The sequence below is a fragment of the Bos mutus genome, chromosome 12 (genome assembly GCF_027580195.1).
Source record: "Bos mutus isolate GX-2022 chromosome 12, NWIPB_WYAK_1.1, whole genome shotgun sequence".
In the NCBI taxonomy this organism is placed as follows: Eukaryota; Metazoa; Chordata; class Mammalia; order Artiodactyla; family Bovidae; genus Bos; species Bos mutus.
The window spans coordinates 84160189-84179209 of record NC_091628.1 but is presented as its reverse complement, the minus strand read 5'-3'; the positions used below and the strand labels follow the sequence as shown (position 1 = coordinate 84179209).

General features: G+C 38.5%; 1 protein-coding gene across 1 annotated transcript in view; it reads left to right on the top strand.

Annotated features, from left to right (window-relative positions):
• The window catches only part of DNAJC3 (DnaJ heat shock protein family (Hsp40) member C3), a 67104-nt gene that overhangs the window by 36377 nt on the left and 11706 nt on the right, over window positions 1-19021 (top strand). The window contains exons 5-9 of the mRNA XM_070380812.1: window positions 8496-8648; window positions 10537-10718; window positions 11158-11277; window positions 16144-16249; window positions 16334-16454. Of these exons, the coding sequence (XP_070236913.1) occupies window positions 8496-8648; window positions 10537-10718; window positions 11158-11277; window positions 16144-16249; window positions 16334-16454 (682 nt within the window). The remainder of the gene's footprint in view (window positions 1-8495; window positions 8649-10536; window positions 10719-11157; window positions 11278-16143; window positions 16250-16333; window positions 16455-19021) is intronic.

Here is a 19021-nt window from a genome sequence, read left to right as displayed (position 1 = left end):
GTGATAAAACATAATAATTAGTTTCCTTCTTTTTAATAAGTGCTTAAACTTAGAGTTCTTTTTCCAGTTACAAAGATTGGAGTAGCCTTTTAGAAATAACACACTTTAGAATAAAGCTTTAGCACAAATTAGTCCTTTTCGGGCATTGGATGTATCCTTTCAGCAGTGTGGATGTATCTTGAGTTAATGTCTTTTCTGTCATCAATATTAAAACCTCTCAGGAATGAGAAGGGGACTTTCATGAAACTTCACACTTGTAATTTTTCTCTGACAGTCACACTTCTGCTAATGTGTTCTTAAAACTGCCCTTGCTGCTGTTGTCACAGGGTTCTTCCATGAGAATGTATACCTGTATTGAATGATCTTTCCTTTTTAATTGAAATCTTTATTGAGAGAATTATAGATTCCCATGCAGTTGTAGTCAATAGTACAGAGAGATCCTGTGTACCCTTTATTCAGTAAGCAGTTTTCGCCAATGTTAATATCTTAGGAAACTATTGTATGATATTGTAACCAGGATATTGATGTTGACACAGTCTACCAGTATCTTGACTGTGTTAATGGATACAGGGAAGTGTATAGAATTAAATACACAGAGATAAATGAGTATTCATTTCTTAGATTTTTGTGCATTGATTTTGTATCCTGCAACTTTACCAAATTCATTAATCAGCACCAGTAGTTTTCTGGTGGCCTCTTTAGGATTTTCTGTATGTAGTACCTTATTTTCCAATTTAGATTCCTTTTATTTCTTTTTCTTCTCTGATTGCTGTGGCTAGGACTTCCAAAACTATGTTGAATAAAAGTGGTTAGAGTGGGCATCCTTGTCTTGCCCCAAATCTTACAGAAAATGCTTTCAACTTTTCACTGTTGAGTGTGATGTTAGCTGTGGATTTGTCAGATATGGCCTTTATTATGCTGAGTTATATTCCCTCTATGCCTACTGCCGGGGTCTAGCCCCAGCTGATCCAGGGTATTCGAAGGAGAGATGGCATCGGCGATTTATTTAAATATTAATTAGAGTAATAGCATGAGGATAGCTCAGTAGGAAAATTCAGTGAAGAAAAGAGGCTGAGTAGCTTGGTTTATGCGGAAAATCAATATAACCTGTGACACCAGATTAGCTCTGACCACGGAGGCCGCAGACGCCCTCTCGAATAGTGGAAGGTGCCCCACCTTAGACACCTTCTCGAGTGGGTCTTAGAAGCCCAGGCAAATAAATGGTTGCAGAGGACCTCCGTGCTCCAAATGGAGACTCAGCCGGAATGTGAAAAGAAAGAATGACATGGGGAGACCAAGCTTTGGTGAGCAAGGCCCGTAGCTTTATTTTTTTATTTATTTTTAAAAATTTTATTTTATTTTTAAACTTTACAACATTGTATTAGTTTTGCCAAATATCGAAATGAATTTGCCACAGGTATACATGTGTTCCCCATCCTGACCCCTCCTCCGTCCTCCCTCCCCATACCCTCCCTCTGGATCGTCCCAGTGCACCAGCCCCAAGCATCCAGTATTGTGCATCGAACCTGGACTGGCGACTCGTTTCATACATGATATTATACATGCTTCAATGCCATTCTCCCAAATCTTCCCACCCTCTCCCTCTCCCACAGAATCCATAAGACTGTTCTATACATCAGTGTCTCTTTTGCTGTCTCGTACACAGGTTTATTGTTACCATCTTTCTAAATTCCATATATATGCGTTAGTATACTGTATTGGTGTTTTTCTTTCTGGCTTACTTCACTCTGTATAATAGGCTCCAGTTTCATCCACCTCATTAGAACTGATTCAAATGTATTCTTTTTAATGGCTGAGTAATACTCCATTGTGTATATTTCTTATCCATTCATCTGCTGATGGACATCTAGGTTGCTTCCATGTCCTGGCTATTATGAACAGTGCTGCGATGAACATTGGGGTACACGTGTCTCTTTCCCTTCTGGTTTCCTCAGTGTGTATGCCCAGCAGTGGGATTGCTGGATCATAAGGTAGTTTTATTTCCAGTTTTTTAAGGAATCTCCACACTGTTCTCCATAGTGGCTGTACTAGTTTGCATTCCCACCAACAGTGTAAGAGGGTTCCCTTTTCTCCACACCCTCTCCAGCATTTATTGCTTGTAGACTTTTGGATCGCAGCCATTCTGACTGGTGTGAAATGGTACCTCATAGTGGTTTTGATTTGCATTTCTCTGATAATGAGTGGTGTTGAGCATCTTTTCATGTGTTTGTGAGCCATCTGTATGTCTTCTTTGGAGAAATGTCTGTTTAGTTCTTTGGCCCATTTTTTGATTGGGTCATTTATTTTTCTGGAGTTGAGCTGCAGGAGTTGCTTGTATATTTTTGAGATTAATTGTTTGTCAGTTGCTTCATTTGCTATTATTTTCTTCCATTCTGAAGGCTGCCTTTTCACCTTGCTAATAGTTTCCTTTGTTGTGCAGAGGCTTTTAAGTTTAATTAGGTCCCATTTGTTTATTTTTGCTTTTATTTCCAATATTCTGGGAGGTGGGTCATAGAGGATCCTGCTGTGATGTATGTCGGAGAGTGTTTTGCTTATGTTCTCCTCTAGGAGTTTTATAGTTTCTGGTCTTACATTTAGATCTTTAATCCATTTTTAGTTTATTTTTGTGTATGGTGTTAGAAAGTGTTCTAGTTTCATTCTTTTACAAGTGGTTGACCGGTTTTCTCAGCACCACTTGTTAAAGAGATTGTCTTTGATCCATTGTATATTCTTGCCTCCTTTGTCAAAGATAAGGTGTCCATATGTATGTGGATTTATCTCTGGGCTTTCTATTTTGTTCCATTGATCTATATTTCTGTCTTTGTGCCAGTACCATACTGTCTTGATAACTGTGGCTTTGTAGTAGAGCCTGAAGTCAGGCAGGTTGATTCCTCCAGTTCCATTCTTCTTTCTCAAGATAGCTTTGGCTATTCGAGGTTTTTTGTATTTCCATACAAATTGTGAAATTATTTGTTCTAGCTCTGTGAAGAATACCGTTGGTAGCTTGGATAGGGATTGCATTGAATCTATAAATTGCTTTGGGTAGTATACTCATTTTCACTATATTGATTCTTCCGATCCATGAACATGGTGTATTTCTCCATCTATTAGTGTCCTCTTTGATTTCTTTCACCAGTGTTTTATAGTTTTCTATATATAGGTCTTTAGTTTCTTTAGGTACATATATTCCTAAGAATATATTTTATTCTTTCCATTGCAGTGATGAATGGAATTATTTCCTTAATTTCTCTTTCTGTTTTCTCATTATTAGTGTATAGGAATGCAAGGGGTTTCTGTGTGTTGATTTTATATCCTGCAACTTTACTATAGTCATTGATTAATTCTAGAAATTTTCTGGTGGAGTCTTTAGGGTTTTCTATGTAGAGGATCATGTCATCTGCAAATAGTGAGAGTTTTACTTCTTCTTTTCCAATTTGGATTCCTTTTATTTCTTTTTCTGCTCTGATTGCTGTGGCCAAAACTTCCAAAACTACATTGAATAGTAATGGTGAAAGTGGGCACCCTTGTCTTGTTCCTGACTTTAGAGGAAATGCTTTCAGTTTTTCACCATTGAGGATAATGTTTGCTGTGGGTTTGTCATATATAGCTTTTATTATGTTGAGGTATGTTTCTTCTATTCCTGCTTTCTGGAGAGTTTTTATCATAAATGGATGTTGAATTTTGTCAAAGGCTTTCTCTGCATCTATTGAGATGATCATATGGTTTTTATTTTTCAATTTGTTAATGTGGTGTATTACATTGATTGATTTGTGGATATTGAAGAATCCTTGCATCCCTGGGATAAAGCCCACTTGGTCATGGTGTATGATCTTTTTAATGTGTTGTTGGATTCTGATTGCTAGAATTTTGTTGAGGATTTTTGCATCTATTTTCATCAGTGATATTGGCCTGTAGTTTTCTTTTTTTGTGGGATCATTGTCAGGTTTTGGTATTAGGGTGATGGTGGCCTCATAGAATGAGTTTGGAAGTTTACCTTCCTCTGCAAATTTCTGGAAGAGTTTGAGCAGGATAGGTGTTAGCTCTTCTCTAAATTTTTAGTAGAATTCAGCTGTGAAGCCGTCTGGACCTGGGCTTTTATTTGCTGGAAGATTTTTGATTATAGTTTCAATTTCTGTGCTTGTGATGGGTCTGTTAAGATTTTCTATTTCTTCCTGGTCCAGTTTTGGAAAGTTGTACTTTTCTAAGAATTTGTCCATTTCTTCCACGTTGTCCGTTTTATTGGCATATAATTGCTGATAGTAGTCTCTTATGATCCTTTGTATTTCTTTGTTGTCTGTTGTGATCTCTCCAGTTTCATTTCTTAATTTTGTTGATTTTTTTTCTCCCTTTGTTTCTTGATGAGTCTGGCTAATGGTTTGTCAATTTTATTTATCCTTTCAAAGAACCAGCTTTTGGCTTTGTTGATTTTTGCTATGGTCTCTTTTGTTTCTTTTGCATTTATTTCTGCCCTAATTTTTAAGATTTCTTTCCTTTTACTAACCCTGGGGTTCTTCATTTCTTCCTTTTCTAGTTGCTTTAGGTGTAGGGTTAGGTTATTTATTTGACTTTTTCTTGTTTCTTGAGGTATGCCTGTATTGCTATGAACTTTCCCCCTTAGGACTGCTTTTACAGTGTCCCACAGGTTTTGGGTTGTTGTGTTTTCATTTTCATTCGTTTCTATGCAAATTTTGATTTCTTTTTTGATTTCATCTGTGATTTGTTGGTTATTCAGCAGCGTGTTGTTCAGCCTCCAGATGTTGGAATTTTTAATAGGTTTTCTCCTGTAATTGAGATCTAATCTTACTGCATTGTGGTCAGAAAAGATGCCTGGAATGATTTCAATTTTTTTGAGTTTACCAAGGCTAGATTTATGGCCCAGGATGTGATCTATCCTGGAGAAGGTTCCATGTGCGTCTGAGAAAAAGGTGAAATTCATTGTTTTGGGATGAAATATCCTATAGATATCAATTAGGTCTAACTGGTCTATTGTATCGTTTAAAGTTTGTGTTTCCTTGTTAATTTTCTGTTTAGTTGATCTATCCATAGGTATGAGTGGGATATTAAAGTCTCCCACTATTATTGTGTTATTGTTAATTTCTCCTTTCATACTTGTTAGCATTTGTCTTACATATTGCGGTGCTCCTGTGTTGGGTGCATATATATTTATAATTGTTATATCTTCTTCTTGGATTGATCCTTTGATCATTATGTAGTGACCATCTTTGTCTCTTTTCACAGCCTTTGTTTTAAAGTCTATTTTATCTGATATGAGTATTGCTACTCCTGCTTTCTTTTGGTCCCTATTTGCATGGAAAATCTTTTTCCAGCCCTTCACTTTCCGTAGCTTTATTTTCAACCAGGGCTTTTATACCCGAAGTTACACATAGAGGATAATAGGAGATGTGAAATCATGCAAAGTCAGCAGTCTTTGATCCTTATCGAAACCAGGGTTTCTTTCCTGCAAATTTATCGTATACAAATGGTTTAGGTGATTTACATCATCTTCTGGCCAGAAGGCCTATTAACATTTTATGACTCTTGACAAAGATTTGTCAACCGTAAGACTTATTTTCTCTAAGAGTAATTATTTTAAGGTTTGGCGCCATCCTCCGAAGGTGTTAGATAAAGTTGCATTCCTATAGGGCAGAGGTGCAGTGGGTTTACAACAAAGGAAAAAATTTATTACCTTAAGGGTCTAAAGTTGCTAACACCAAGGCCACTACTTATTTTTTCTTCATACCAACTATATTAATTAATACACATTCAAGGATACAATACAGGGGATGTGGAAACTTGGCAGCAAGCATTGGCTCATCAATGAAATCTTTTAGTAGTTTTATTCTGACAGTTTCTAACTCTCTGAGAGGCTGTAAGCTATTTGAATATCTTAAGCTTCCCGTGCCTCTCGAGGCTGGGAGACTGTATGCATAGCTGTAGGAGTCCGGGTAAACTTGTCAGGCGAGTTAGAGAGCTATCTGAGGGGTTTGGATTTAAACACTCCTAATGTCCAGGAACTTTATTAATTGGAGCTGTAAGTTAACTCTTTGTCAGAGACAGCGAGATGGTGGTAGGGGACAAGCCCCAGTAAAGTCAGAGGTGAGAGCACAAAGCAATAAAGTAGGCAGACTCTGGTTTTTGTGGGGTAGATGCTCGAGAATATCCAGGGGGACTCCTGAGGCTCGATCCCGCCTTTGCCTATGCCGAGCCTCCTTCCTCATGACCTTTGCCATGAGTGGAGTGCCTCTCTCTCGCTGGCTCCTGGCAGCCTACTTTATGAAGAGTTTTTTTTGGTAATTATTAATAAATGTTGAGTTTTAGCAAAAGCCTTTTTTTGCATCTATTGAGATGATCATATGGCTTTTATTCTTTGTCAGTGTGGTATATCACATTGATTTGCAGATGTTGAAAAGCCCTTGTATTCCTTGAATAAATCCCACTTAATCATGGTGTATGATCCTTTTAATGTGTTGTTGGAGACAGTCTGCTAGTATTTTGTTGAGGATTTTTGCATGTGTTCATTATTATTTTTTTCTCTGTAAGATAGTGACCATGGTAAATAAGAAATAAAGTATTGTAAAATAGGTAAAGGTTTGCCTGAAATGTAAAACACCAAAGAAGAGAAGGGATATCAAGAGACATGACAAAAGGAGGGAGGGAAATGCCAGCAGGGTTAACATGAGAGGGTAGTTGAGAAGAGTCAGCACCCTTGGGAAAAGAGTTGAAACTCTCCCGAGTTATAAGTTTCAATCTTTAGTTTGTTCCTCAAACTTCTTTCTTAAACCTCTTTGGAGGAATCCTGTCTCTCTCATCCCCGGCCCCTGGCCCTGATGAGGCCCCGATGCCCTGAGCCCTCCTCTTCTCCTGTCCCCACTGTCTGACCATGGAGTGAGGCCAAGTCCTCCACCCTCCCCCTGCCCCTCCCTCACCTGCCTCCATGGAGGATTGTGTGGAGGAGGACAGACTCTACCCTTTGGGAGAGAAGAGATGCAAATCCCATCCAGAAGCGGCAGTTACCAATAAGCATCTACCTTTACCCAGAGTAAAGTGACGGTACACACACGTTTAATACCTGCTCCAGCGTGGTTCATCGGAAGGATTCGGCTACCCCGAGGATGGTAAAACAAAGACAAGCATGCCATGGCCCAGAGCAGAGCAGCTTCCTTCAACTTGGACAGTTTAGTCATGCAGGGAAAACCCACCCCAGAGTGAGCTGAGGTTACCAGTTTGTAGTTAGCTATGAATATTTGGAGTCCTAGCCATTCCTTCAAAAACCAAAGATTAAAACAACAGAAAAAATATCTGAAGTATCCTCTAAGAAACAAAATGGAGAAATGCAGACCCTTTACCAAAAATTAATGTTCTTAAGGTTTCTAATCTGCAGTATTCTCTCCTACCAGTTAGCTAGTGGAGGTGTTTTTTAAACATGAGTCCACTAAAAGGGGAAATGGTGTGATTGGAGAATTGAAGGAGAGACATTTCTAGAAATAACCTACTGGCATTTGCACCTCACCCAAAATGGGAGAGAGCCCATTAACTACAATTTCCATCTTAGTAGAAACACTAGATTTCAGGAGTTAAATATAACTGTAATCTCAAAAAATTTTATAAAAAATGAGTAGTTTCTTAATGTAGACACTTTTTTTTCCTGAGCCATTAGGCTTAAGATTTTTCCATCTGGAGGAAGAAACTGTTAAGAGTGACTGCTAGAGGCCCGGCTGGGGGCGGGAATGAGCTGTAAGCAGACACAGGGATCTTACTGAGGTGGCAGAAACGGTCTAAAACTGTGGCAATGGTTGCATGCTTCATAAGTTTGTTAAAAATCATAAAATTGCACATTCAAAATGAGTGAACTTTATGGCAAATAAATTATACCTTGGTGAAGTTGTCTTAAAAAAAAGAGATACAAACCTCCTAAAACCACTTCATAGGCCTTTTAATAAGCTGTTACTCTCTTATTTTTCTCTGTAAAGTCTTTCTTATTGTGCCTCAACCCCTCTGGCATCAGATTTTTTCTTATACCTCTAAAACACTGCCCTTCCCTTCAGTTTCCCTCTGCCTTTCAGTATTGTGGTACAGTTATTTTATACTTAAAAAATAAATCCTTAAGAAACGTAACTAGAAAGCAAAACACATGGAGCTCGAGTGTTTCTGCAGAGCCGTACGTCAGAGCGTGAGCGCGGTGCGTCCCCTCGTCTCTCCCTTTTCACAGTCCTAAATCCATGTGCTTCCTGGAAAGTTGTGGTGCCCCAGTCTTCTGACTCCGGTTCCACTGCCCGCTCTCGTCATCACGTGGGTGGGAATAAAGATGCCTTGGCTGCTGCCTCCCACAGTGATCAGCACCCGGGGCTAGTCGTGGGGGAAGCTGGCTGTGCCCGTGTTTCCCTACTGATCCCCCAATAAACTCGAATGTTCGGAAAGTTCAGATAATTGTGTATGATTGTTAGTCTCAAAAAAAAAAAAGCCCTGTTTAGTTTAACTTCTTCTTATTGTTACAGCTCAAGTCAAATCCAAGTGAAAATGAAGAGAAGGAGGCCCAGTCCCAGCTTGTCAAATCTGATGAAATGCAGCGTCTGCGCTCACAAGCACTGGATGCCTTTGAGAGCTCAGATTTTACTGCTGCTATAACCTTCCTTGATAAGATTTTAGAGGTAAGTTGTTTTGCTCTTGCAGCCGACAAGCCTGACAGTTACTGCATTTTCCTGTGAGGTATGTTTATATGCTTTGACATGTTATATACCACAAAAATCCTAGGTAGCATAAAATCAGATCAACTCTGGGGTTTTCCACTCTTAATTGAAAGATGACGTTTATACAGAACAGAAGTTGGGCCTGAAATTTTCAGTGAAAATACTGAAGGTGTGATGGAGTGGGACTTGGTATTTTTATACATCGCTTGCTTTGCTGTGTTTGTTTGCTATTGCATTTTTTGTGGGGTGGGGCAAGAAAACTCTAGAGGTTAGATAATGGGATAAAAGATAAAAGTTGGTTGCAGAAAAAGGAGAAATGATGTTTGGGAGGAAAGATGAATGTTTAGAGTAAGAAGTTTTTAGCGAAGAAAGCAGTTGAAGAGTTGATAGGATTCAGAGGGTTCTAGATACAGAAATCTACATCTGCCTCAGCAAGGACTTAATGACAGAGGAGGGTGTGAGGGTATCAGAAGGAAGTCTAATAACATATTCAAATGGAAGCAATCATAACTCATATTTATCATTTTCACAATGCTTTGTACAGTCTCATTTTATCTTGGTGATAAACTCGTTATGTGTGTAGAATGGCCACTTTCTGATAGTTTTATAGAGGAAATCATGTGAAGTGCAATTTCCAGTGGAAATTCCAGTGAAATTCACAGTTTACTAGATTATTTTGTTAATGCTTTATTAAGAAAACATAAAGTTATGATTTTTACCTTCTAGTAATTATCCGTCTTGATCTGGCTCATTGTCCATGGTGTTTAATTTATGTACAATGTCGATTTTGACATCTTCATGTGAAAAGTTGACGTGACTTTAAAACAGCTCTACGAAATATGTAAAGACACTTACACGGGTCTTATTGGTGGTGAGCTTTTGGATGTGTATTTGGAAGAATAATGGTGGTTAACTAAACATTGTCAACTTTCTGATAAAATGGAAATTGAGATACTTCAGCCTTCTCACATTTTTTTCTATTTTTGTGATATGAGGATTTAATTTCAAGGAGGTAACATTTTATAAGAGTTCATTTAATTTAGTTACTAGTAGAATAAAAATTGTGACTTAGAACCTAGATTATATTTTTTTGAGACTAGAAATTAGAATTGTTGATTAAGTATAAAAATCCAATTAGATAATATTCTCTTCAAAATAAAAAATGCTTCACTGGAAACCACTTTCTAATAATAAATGCCCTGTTTTCTTATTGTCAGTGTTTTAGAATTATATAATTGAAAGGGGTTTGCAAAAAGGGCCTTGTTAGTGTGTGTATATATATACACATGCACACTCCTTACCGCACTGGAATATATTTAAGACATGTTTCGGGACTTCCCGTGTGGTCCAGTGGCTAAGAATCCACTTGCCAGTGCAGGGGACATGGGTTCAATCCCTGGACTGGGAAGATTCCACACGCCCTGGGGCAACTAAGCAGTTGTGCCACAAACACTTAGTCTGAGCTCTGGAGTCCATGAGCTGCAGCTGCTGGAGCCTGCGCACCCTAAAGCCTGTGCTCCATGGCAAGAGAAGCCACTGCATGGAGGAGCCCCTCACCACAGCTAGAGAGGAGCCTCTGCTCGCCGCAGCTAGAGAAAGCCTGCGTGCAGCAACGAAGACCAGTGCAGACACCCCCCCTCCCCAACAAAAAAAAGTCTTTGGAGAAATTACTTTATCACATCTCATTATTTTTGTCACATTTAAATTGTATCAGAATTTTTAACATTTCTTACAGTATAGAAGTCATCACAGTAATTGAGGATGTTCTTTGTTGATAAGATATGCGCGGGGCAGGGATGAATGTACGTAATTTACTGTCTCTTTAAGTCTAGTTCTTTTGTTTCTCAAGGTTTGTGTTTGGGATGCAGAACTTCGAGAACTTCGAGCTGAATGTTTTATAAAAGAAGGGGAACCTAGGAAAGCGATAAGTGACTTAAAAGCTTCATCAAAATTGAAAAACGATAATACTGAGGCATTTTATAAAATCAGCACACTCTACTATGAACTAGGAGACCATGAACTGTCTCTCAGGTTAGTTCTAGTAACATGCACATCTCAACGTCTTTTTAGTGTTTGCAGTAACGGAATACTCCCATTTTCTTTTTAATTTTAACTTTAATAAAATTAGGGTTGGGCTTTTTTCCTGTCTATAATTTTGTGTTATTTCTAAGTTATTTTGCTTTTACATAGTCATTTTCATGAAGTATAGTCTGTAAGGTAAATAGGAGGGCTATTACTTTGCAGAAGCAAAATAGAGTGTTTAATATATTATCTCTACTTGAGTCATTTTGAACTTGAATTAATTTATGTGTGTGCCTAATACAATGCCATATGTAAAAGTGTATGATAAATTAAGTCAGTGTTAACAGATAAAAAAATACCTTTTGTTGTAATTTCTGTATTTAGTATGGAAAACCGTTTATTAATTGTTTTGACATGGAGTATTTTCCTTCTTTAAATATGTGAACAGTGAAGTTCGTGAATGTCTTAAACTTGACCAGGATCATAAAAGGTGTTTTGCACACTATAAACAAGTAAAGAAACTGAATAAGCTGATTGAGTCAGCTGAAGAGCTCATCAAAGAAGGCAGGTAAGGCTGTGCTGTGTGGATGCCTCCACCTTCCCTCTGATGTCTGGTCATGGGCACAGAAGAACTGAACTTACTTTTTCACTCCTGGAGGGTGGAGGATCTTAGATGGCATTGGGGCTTAACAAAACTATCACACTCTTACACTTTTTGAACAGGGCAGAATACAGATGCTGGTAACTGCATAGTATTCTTTTCAGCAGATTTATTATATTTTGCCAACTATTTATTGAATTTCTCCTTTGTCAGGTACTGACCACATACCGGACAGGGAGGGAGGTTAGAAATGAACATGACTATAGTTTTTGGTCTAAGCTTATAGTTTAGTGTGGGAGACAGGCATATAAACTGAGTGTTAAAAGGTACTATATTAACATATCTAGAGTGATGGCGATGTATACAGAGTATGCGGACATTTTCTCTCAGTATAGGATTCAGGGTTAATAGTTCTTTTCTTACAACATCTGAAAAATATTGTATAATTTCTTTCTGGCTTCCGTGGGTCCTGATGAGAAATCCATTGTCCTTCTAATTGTGTTTTTTCCTCCTAAAGATAAGGTGTCATTTTCCTTGGACTGGTGTTAAGATTATTTCCTTATCTTTAGTTTTCAGAAGTTTAATTATGATATATCTCAGCATGGATTTCTTTATGTTTATACTGTTTGGAGTATCCTTAGCTTCTTGGATATGTATGTTTATGTCTCTTGTCAAACTTGGCAAGTTTCCAGCCATTATTTCTGGGAATCCCTTTTCAGCCCAGCCCTCTCTCTGTTTTCCGTCTAGGACTCTGACTGATGTAAATATTTAGTTCAGTTCAGTTCAGTTGCTCAGTCGTGTCCGACACTTTGCGACCCCATGAACCGCAGCACGCCAGGCCTCCCTGTCCATCACCACTCCCAGAGTTCACTCAAACCCATGTCCATTGAGTCGGGGATGCCATCCAACCATCTCATCCTCTGTTGTCCCCTTCTCCTCCTGCCCTCAATCTTTCCCAGCATCAGGGTCTTTTCAAATGAGTCAGCTCTTTGCATCAGGTGGCTAAAGTATTGGCGTTTCAGCTTCAACATCAGTCCTATCAATGAACACACAGGACTGATCTCCCTTAGGATGGACTGGTTGGATCTCTTTGCAGTCCAGGGGACTCTCAAGAGTCTTCTCCAACACCACAGTTCAAAAGCATCAATTCTTTTGAATTGATGGCACTCACCTTTCTTCACAGTCCAACTCTCATGTTCATACATGACCATAGGAAAAACCATAGCCTTGACTAGATGGATCTTTGTTGACAAAGTAATGTCTCTGCTTTTGAATATGCTATCTAGGTTGGTCAGAACTTTCCTTCCAAGGAGTAAGCGTCTTTTAATTTCATGGCTGCAGTCACCATGTGCAGTGATTTTGGAGCCCAGAAAAATAAAGTCAGCCACTGTTTCCATTGTTTCTCCATCTATCTGCCATGAAGTGATGGGACCAGATGCCCTGATCTTCGTTTTCTGAGTGTTGAGCTTTAAGCCAACTTTTTCACTCTCCTCTTTCACTTTCATCAAGAGGCTTTTTAGTTCTTCTTCACTTTCTGCCATAAGGGTAGTGTCATCTGCATATCTGAGGTTATTGATATTTCTCCCAGCAATCTTGATTCCAGCTTGTGCTTCCTCCAGCCCAGCATTTCTCATGATGTACTCTGCATATAAGTTAAATAAGCAGGGTGACAATATACAGCCTTGATGTACTCCTTTTCCTGTTTGGAACCAGTCTGTTCCATGTCCAGTTCTAACTGTTGTTTCTGACCTACATACAGGTTTCTCAAGAGGCAGGTCAAGTGGTCTGGTATTCCCATCTCTTGAAGAATTTTCCACAGTTTATTGTGATCCACACAGTCAAAGGCTTTGGCATAGTCAATAAAGCAGAAGTAGATGTTTTTCTGGAACTCTCTTGCTTTTTCAATGATCCAATGAAGAGCTGGACACGACTGAGCAACTTCCTTTTCACTTTCATGCATTGGAGAAGGAAATGGCAACCCACTCCAGTTTTCTTGCCTGGAGAATCCCAGGGATGGGGGAGCCTGGTGGGCTGCCGTCTATGGGGTCGCAGGGGGTCGGACATGACTGAGGTGATTCAGCAGCAGCAGCAGCAGCGAATGTTGGCAATTTCATCTCTGGTTTCTTTTCCTTTTCTAAACCCGCTTGAACTTCTGGAAGTTCATGGTTCACGTATTGCTGAAGCCTGGCTTGGAGACTTTAAGCATCACTTTAGTAGCATGTGAGATGAGTGCGATTGTGCGGTAGTTTGAGCATTCTTTGGCATTGCCTTTCTTTGGGATTGGAATGAAAAGTCACTTTTTCCAGTCCTGTGGCCACTGCTGAATTTCCCAAATTTGCTGGCATATTGAATGCAACACTTTCACAGCATCATCTTTGAGGATTTGAAATAGCTCAACTGGAATTCCATCACTTCCACTAGCTTTGTTCATAGTGATGCTTCCTAAGGCCCACTTGACTTCACATTCTAGGATGTCTGGCTCTAGGTCAGTGATCACACCATCGTTATTATCTGGGTTGTGAAGATCTTTTTTGTACAGTCTTCTGTGTATTCTTGCCACTGCTTCTTAATATCTTCTGCTTCTGTTAGGTCCGTACCATTTCTGTCCTTTATTGAGCCCATCTTTGCATGAAATATTCCCTTGGTATCTCTAGTTTTCTTGAAGTGATCTCTAGTCTTTCCTATTCTATTGTTTTCCTCCATTTCTTTGCATTGATCGCTGAGGAAGGCTTTCTTATGGCTTCTTGCTATTCTTTGGAACTCTGCATTCAAATGAGTATATCTTTCCTTTTCTCCTTTGCTTTTCACTTCCCTTCTTTTCACAGCTATTTGTAAGGCCTCCTCAGACAACCATTTTGCCTTTTTGCATTTCTTTTTCTTGGGGATGGTCTTGATTCCTGTTTCGTGTACAATGTCACGAACCTCTGTCCATAGTTCATCAGGCATTCTCTATCAGATCCAGTCCCTTAAATCTATTTCTCACTTCCATAAATATTAGATTTTTTTTTTTAGTTTTAGCCCCACAGTCCCTGAGGCTCTATTCATTTTTCTTTTCCGTTTTCTCTGTTGTTCAGATTTAGTTATTTCTGTTGTTTGAATTCACTGACCCTTTGTCAGTCCTCTGCATTCTGCTGTTAAGCACATGCAGTGAGCTCTTTATTTTGGTTTTTATACTTTTCAGTTCTAAAAATTCTATCTGGAATTTTTATATCTTCTATTTCTTTGCTGAGACTTTCCATTTCTTTGCCTGAGGCATTATATTTTTCCATTTGCTTTAAGCCTGCTTGTTAATTGCTGCTTTTTTTTGTGTGTGGCTACTTTAAAATCTTTGTCATAATTCTAACATCTCTGTCCTCTCGGTGTTGTTTGGAGATCCTGTTTCTTGGTATGATGATTAGTTTTCAATTGAAATCTGGATATTTTCATTTATAAGAGTCTGGTTTTTGATTCTTCTGTTTTGGGTGGCTTTTTCTGACATTGTCTCTGCAATGTGAGCATCGGGCTGGAGGGTGGCCACCACCTCGTTAACTGGAAGATGAAGGTAGACGTTTTGCACTCGGCCTTTGTTGCTGCTCGAGCTGTGGGATTCTCCTCCTACTGCTTGGTGTAGGTGAGAGTTTGGGGGACTCAGTTCTGATCAGGCGTAAAAGTTCTGGCTCCCAACTCGATGTTCTCCAACACCACCTTGGTTGGGATGTGGACACACCTCATTAGAGGCTCCCTGAAGTCTTTGCTCTCCAGTTGACCTGCTGATGTTGGTGGGGGTTGGGACCATAATTTTCTTACCTGAGTCTTCTCCTACTAAAACAGTATAATGTCCAGGGTGTTTACACGGGTGTCTAGCTCGAGGAGTTGGGGAAAATATCTCTACCCCACCTTCCCAGAGGTTTCTTTTTTTAAGTGAAGCACATTATTTTCTAACTGAACTTTCTTTTTGATGCAAAAATAGTTTATTATGATATCGTTCATATAAAGTTGATAGTATTTGTAATTGAACTTTTAATTTCTAATATTAGTTTCATGTGTAGTTTTAAGAGATAAAGTGAGGCCTCACACACTCTGTAGAGTTTCCCACCATCTTATAAATCTACAAAACAGCATCCCAACTAGGATTTTGACATTGATGGCTAGCTTTTGCTTTAAGTGTTATCTTTAAACCTGTATTTTAATAAAGCAGCATTTAAATGTGAAGATTGTAGCACTTTTGGAAAAATCTGCCACAGCACGATGTAGATAGATCTTATAGTTTGTTGTTACTGAGGAAAGTAACAATGCATAACATGACTAGTATTTTTCACCAGTTTAAAAAAATTCTGAAGTAGCTTTTATTGTTCTTAGAAAGCTAGTAAAGTTGGGGGTTTCTTCTGCAAGAAATTACCTTGTACTCAGTTATGAATATTGATATTTATTATATAAAATAACATGAAATGGGTTCTGTGATTTTATAAAACATGTAGTAACCAAGTGTGTAAAACCTGATCTCTGTTTTCCTCAACGTGCTTTGTGCTAGTCTGTCTTTAACAAAGTGTTTTCCTCAGCTTCAAAATCAGGAACCTTTCTCTATAAAGAATCCATCATTTGATTTGATCAGTTAGTACTCAGAAAGGGTGCTTTAATTTATGCATATACTTTTTCTGTGGTCACATGTTTCAGCTCTTACTTGCAGAGAGAACCTTCGTTGCTACTGTAGATTATAAGGTGGAAGGAGTCTTTGAGGGCTTATGCTCATTCAGGTCAGTTGATGAAGCAACATATAGTGATGAGCAGAGGGTCCTTTTCTTTAGCTCTGGAAATAGAATTCAGTTTACTCATCATGATTTGCTCATTTAATAGGTACACAGATGCAATCAGCAAATATGAATCTGTCATGAAAACAGAGCCAGGTGTTCATGAATATACAATTCGTTCAAAAGAAAGGATTTGCCACTGCTTTTCTAAGGTAAATTGCTGACTCATTTCCAGAATTGTAAAACTTGACATATGGAATAACCACCATAAGTTCTTTTCTCACGTTTACCTTTAGGATGAGAAGCCTGTTGAAGCTATTCGAGTATGTTCAGAAGTTTTACAGGTGGAACCTGACAACGTGAATGCTCTGAAAGACCGAGCAGAGGCCTATTTAATAGAAGAAATGTATGATGAAGGTAAATCTTTAAGGAATTTGATATGCAGTACCTCAAAGTTGATGTATGTGCAGTTACTCCGTTTAACATCCCTTTGTTTAGAACAAGTTTACCTGGAGATGTTGGCGACTTTAGAAAAATGGCAGAGAACCTAAATATCATTTTCTTAGTAAATCATTCTTTCTTGATGGAACATGAGAGGTATACCATGTAAGGAAAGAGTTCTGCTGTTGAATCCAGTACACTGGAATATAAAAATAAAAATTTTAGCTTGCTTTATTGTAGACAAGTTAGATGAATAACAAAATAGAAAACTCAAATTACAGATCTCATATCATCCAGAGGTAATCACTGCTCACTTTGGATTTATATCTTTCAGACTTTTATCTATGCATACATATGAGTGTGTATTTTATGCCTATATATGTATTCTTTGCATATACATGTTAGACATACAGCAGACATATATGTGACATATATGCCCAAATATAAAATGACCCTCTATGATCCCTAGAAAGTGTGAAAGTGTTAGTCACTCAGTTGCTCAGTTTTGTCCGAGTCTTTGTGCCTCCATGGACTGTAGCCGCCAGGCTCCTCTGTCCATGGAATTCTCCAGGTAAGAATACTGGAGTGGGTTGCCATTCCCTTCTCCAGGAGAGCTTCCCAATCCAGGGGTTGAACCCGGGTCTCCCGCATTGCAAGCTGTTAGTAAATGTCAGGACAGTTGCTTATCCAACTTTGTTCAAGTAGCAGAGAAAGTTGCCTGCTAGATGTTGTAAGCACCTTGAATAAAAGCAGTGCTCTATTTTTGGAGAATAAGTAAGGCCAATACAGTAGTCGTACAGAATCCTTTCATATATATTGTTTTGTGACCTTTTTCATGTGACATTATACTACGAACATCTAAATGAGATGATTTTAAAAGAAGTGAGCCTTATAGCCCTTAATGACAAGTTTTGGTTTCAAATCAAGTAAAGCATTTAAGATCGAAAACAGTAAGGGTATGTTTCTGGGGAAACTTGATTTGTGGTACTCTGGTTTTTCCCCCTAATAATTGCTGCATATTTATTTAATGAAATGTGCAGTTATTTTAAGCATAGTAAGAATGCATTATAGCAATGATAAAACTGTACTAAGAAAGAGATAACTGAACTTATAATTAAGAAAGATTCGTGGTACTCATTTTTAAGGCAAACTGGTCGTTTACTTTCTTCCTGCTTTCTTCAATTTAAAAAGAATCTTATAAGTGGTTTCCTGGGAGTGATGTATAGTCCTTGAGGTCTGATTGAGGCTTGAAATGTATGTGAGCAAAATTTTCAGATTCAGAAGAATGTGTCATTAAGGCAAGTGATTTACACAGATGCCTTTAGCCTGCTTGCTGTTTTCACTCTTGGGCTCCCAGAAGGCTGTATTCTAGGAATTTTCATTCCAGTTAGTTACTGGAATGCTTCATCAACGTGTGCTTTTCTTCTCTGTATGTAAACCCTGAGCTCTAAATGTGAAATTAGTGAAGCTGCACAAGCTTTTAAGCTTAGCTGTTAAGATAAATAAAAGGTTCAATTTTGTAGGCTGCTACATATAAGTTGAAACATGCCTTTGTATCTCGAATGTTAAACCCACTTATTTTTTAGAGAAATTTGAAGCTCAATTCCTGAAGAAAAAGATGTTTGATAATAATTTAATAGATCTATCTTTGAAGTCTTTTTTCCTTATATGAAGGCTTTCTATATTTTGTTTGCTGGTTTTGGATGTGAAGTGATAACTAGTGGTTTTAACTTACCTTTTCCTAATGATTAGTGATTGATGTTGAGCACCTTTTCATATGCTTATTGGCCAGTTTTATGCCTTTGGAGTGTACCATTTATTTTTGCAGTGTTACTTCCATCAAGTAACTTAGCCCGTAATATCTTACTTTCCTTATATGTACAGTAAGAATGTGAACAGTACATATTGCATAGGACTCTTGTGACAGAGAAAGAACATGAGAGGGTAGGTGAGGAGTCAGCAGACTTGAGCAGAGAGTAAAAAACTTCATTTCACTTAACCCTCTTTGAAACTCTCCTGAGTTACAAGAGAAAGAAGATGGTGCTCAGAAAGTGATGCTTAATGCAGTGCTTCTAGTAAATGGTTTCCACTGTACTTATTTTTAGAGTAGTTGTTGGTAACTTGCATTGACTTTGCTATATAAATGGTACTTAATGGGATAGCTTGCTTCTAGCTCTGACCTGTGGTGGTTTAGTTGCTCAGCTGTGGCCTACTCTTTGTGACCCCATGAACTGTAGCCCACCAGGCTCCTCTGTCCATGGGATTTCCTAGGCAAGAATACTAGAGTGGGTTGCCATTTCCTTCTCCAGGGGATCTTCCTCCCAGGGAGTGACACTGCATCTCTTGAGTCTCCTTCTTGCCAGGCAGACTGTTTACAACTGCCTAGGTGTGACCTGTGATTGCTGTGCTAACTCCATCTGACATGGCTATTACTTTAGTGTTACTAATAATATCTATAATTCTGAGAACAGGAGCCAGGTAACACTTTTTCTGGGTGAAGGGCCAACCTGACAAAATTGTGGAAAAGATATATTTTATGTTTG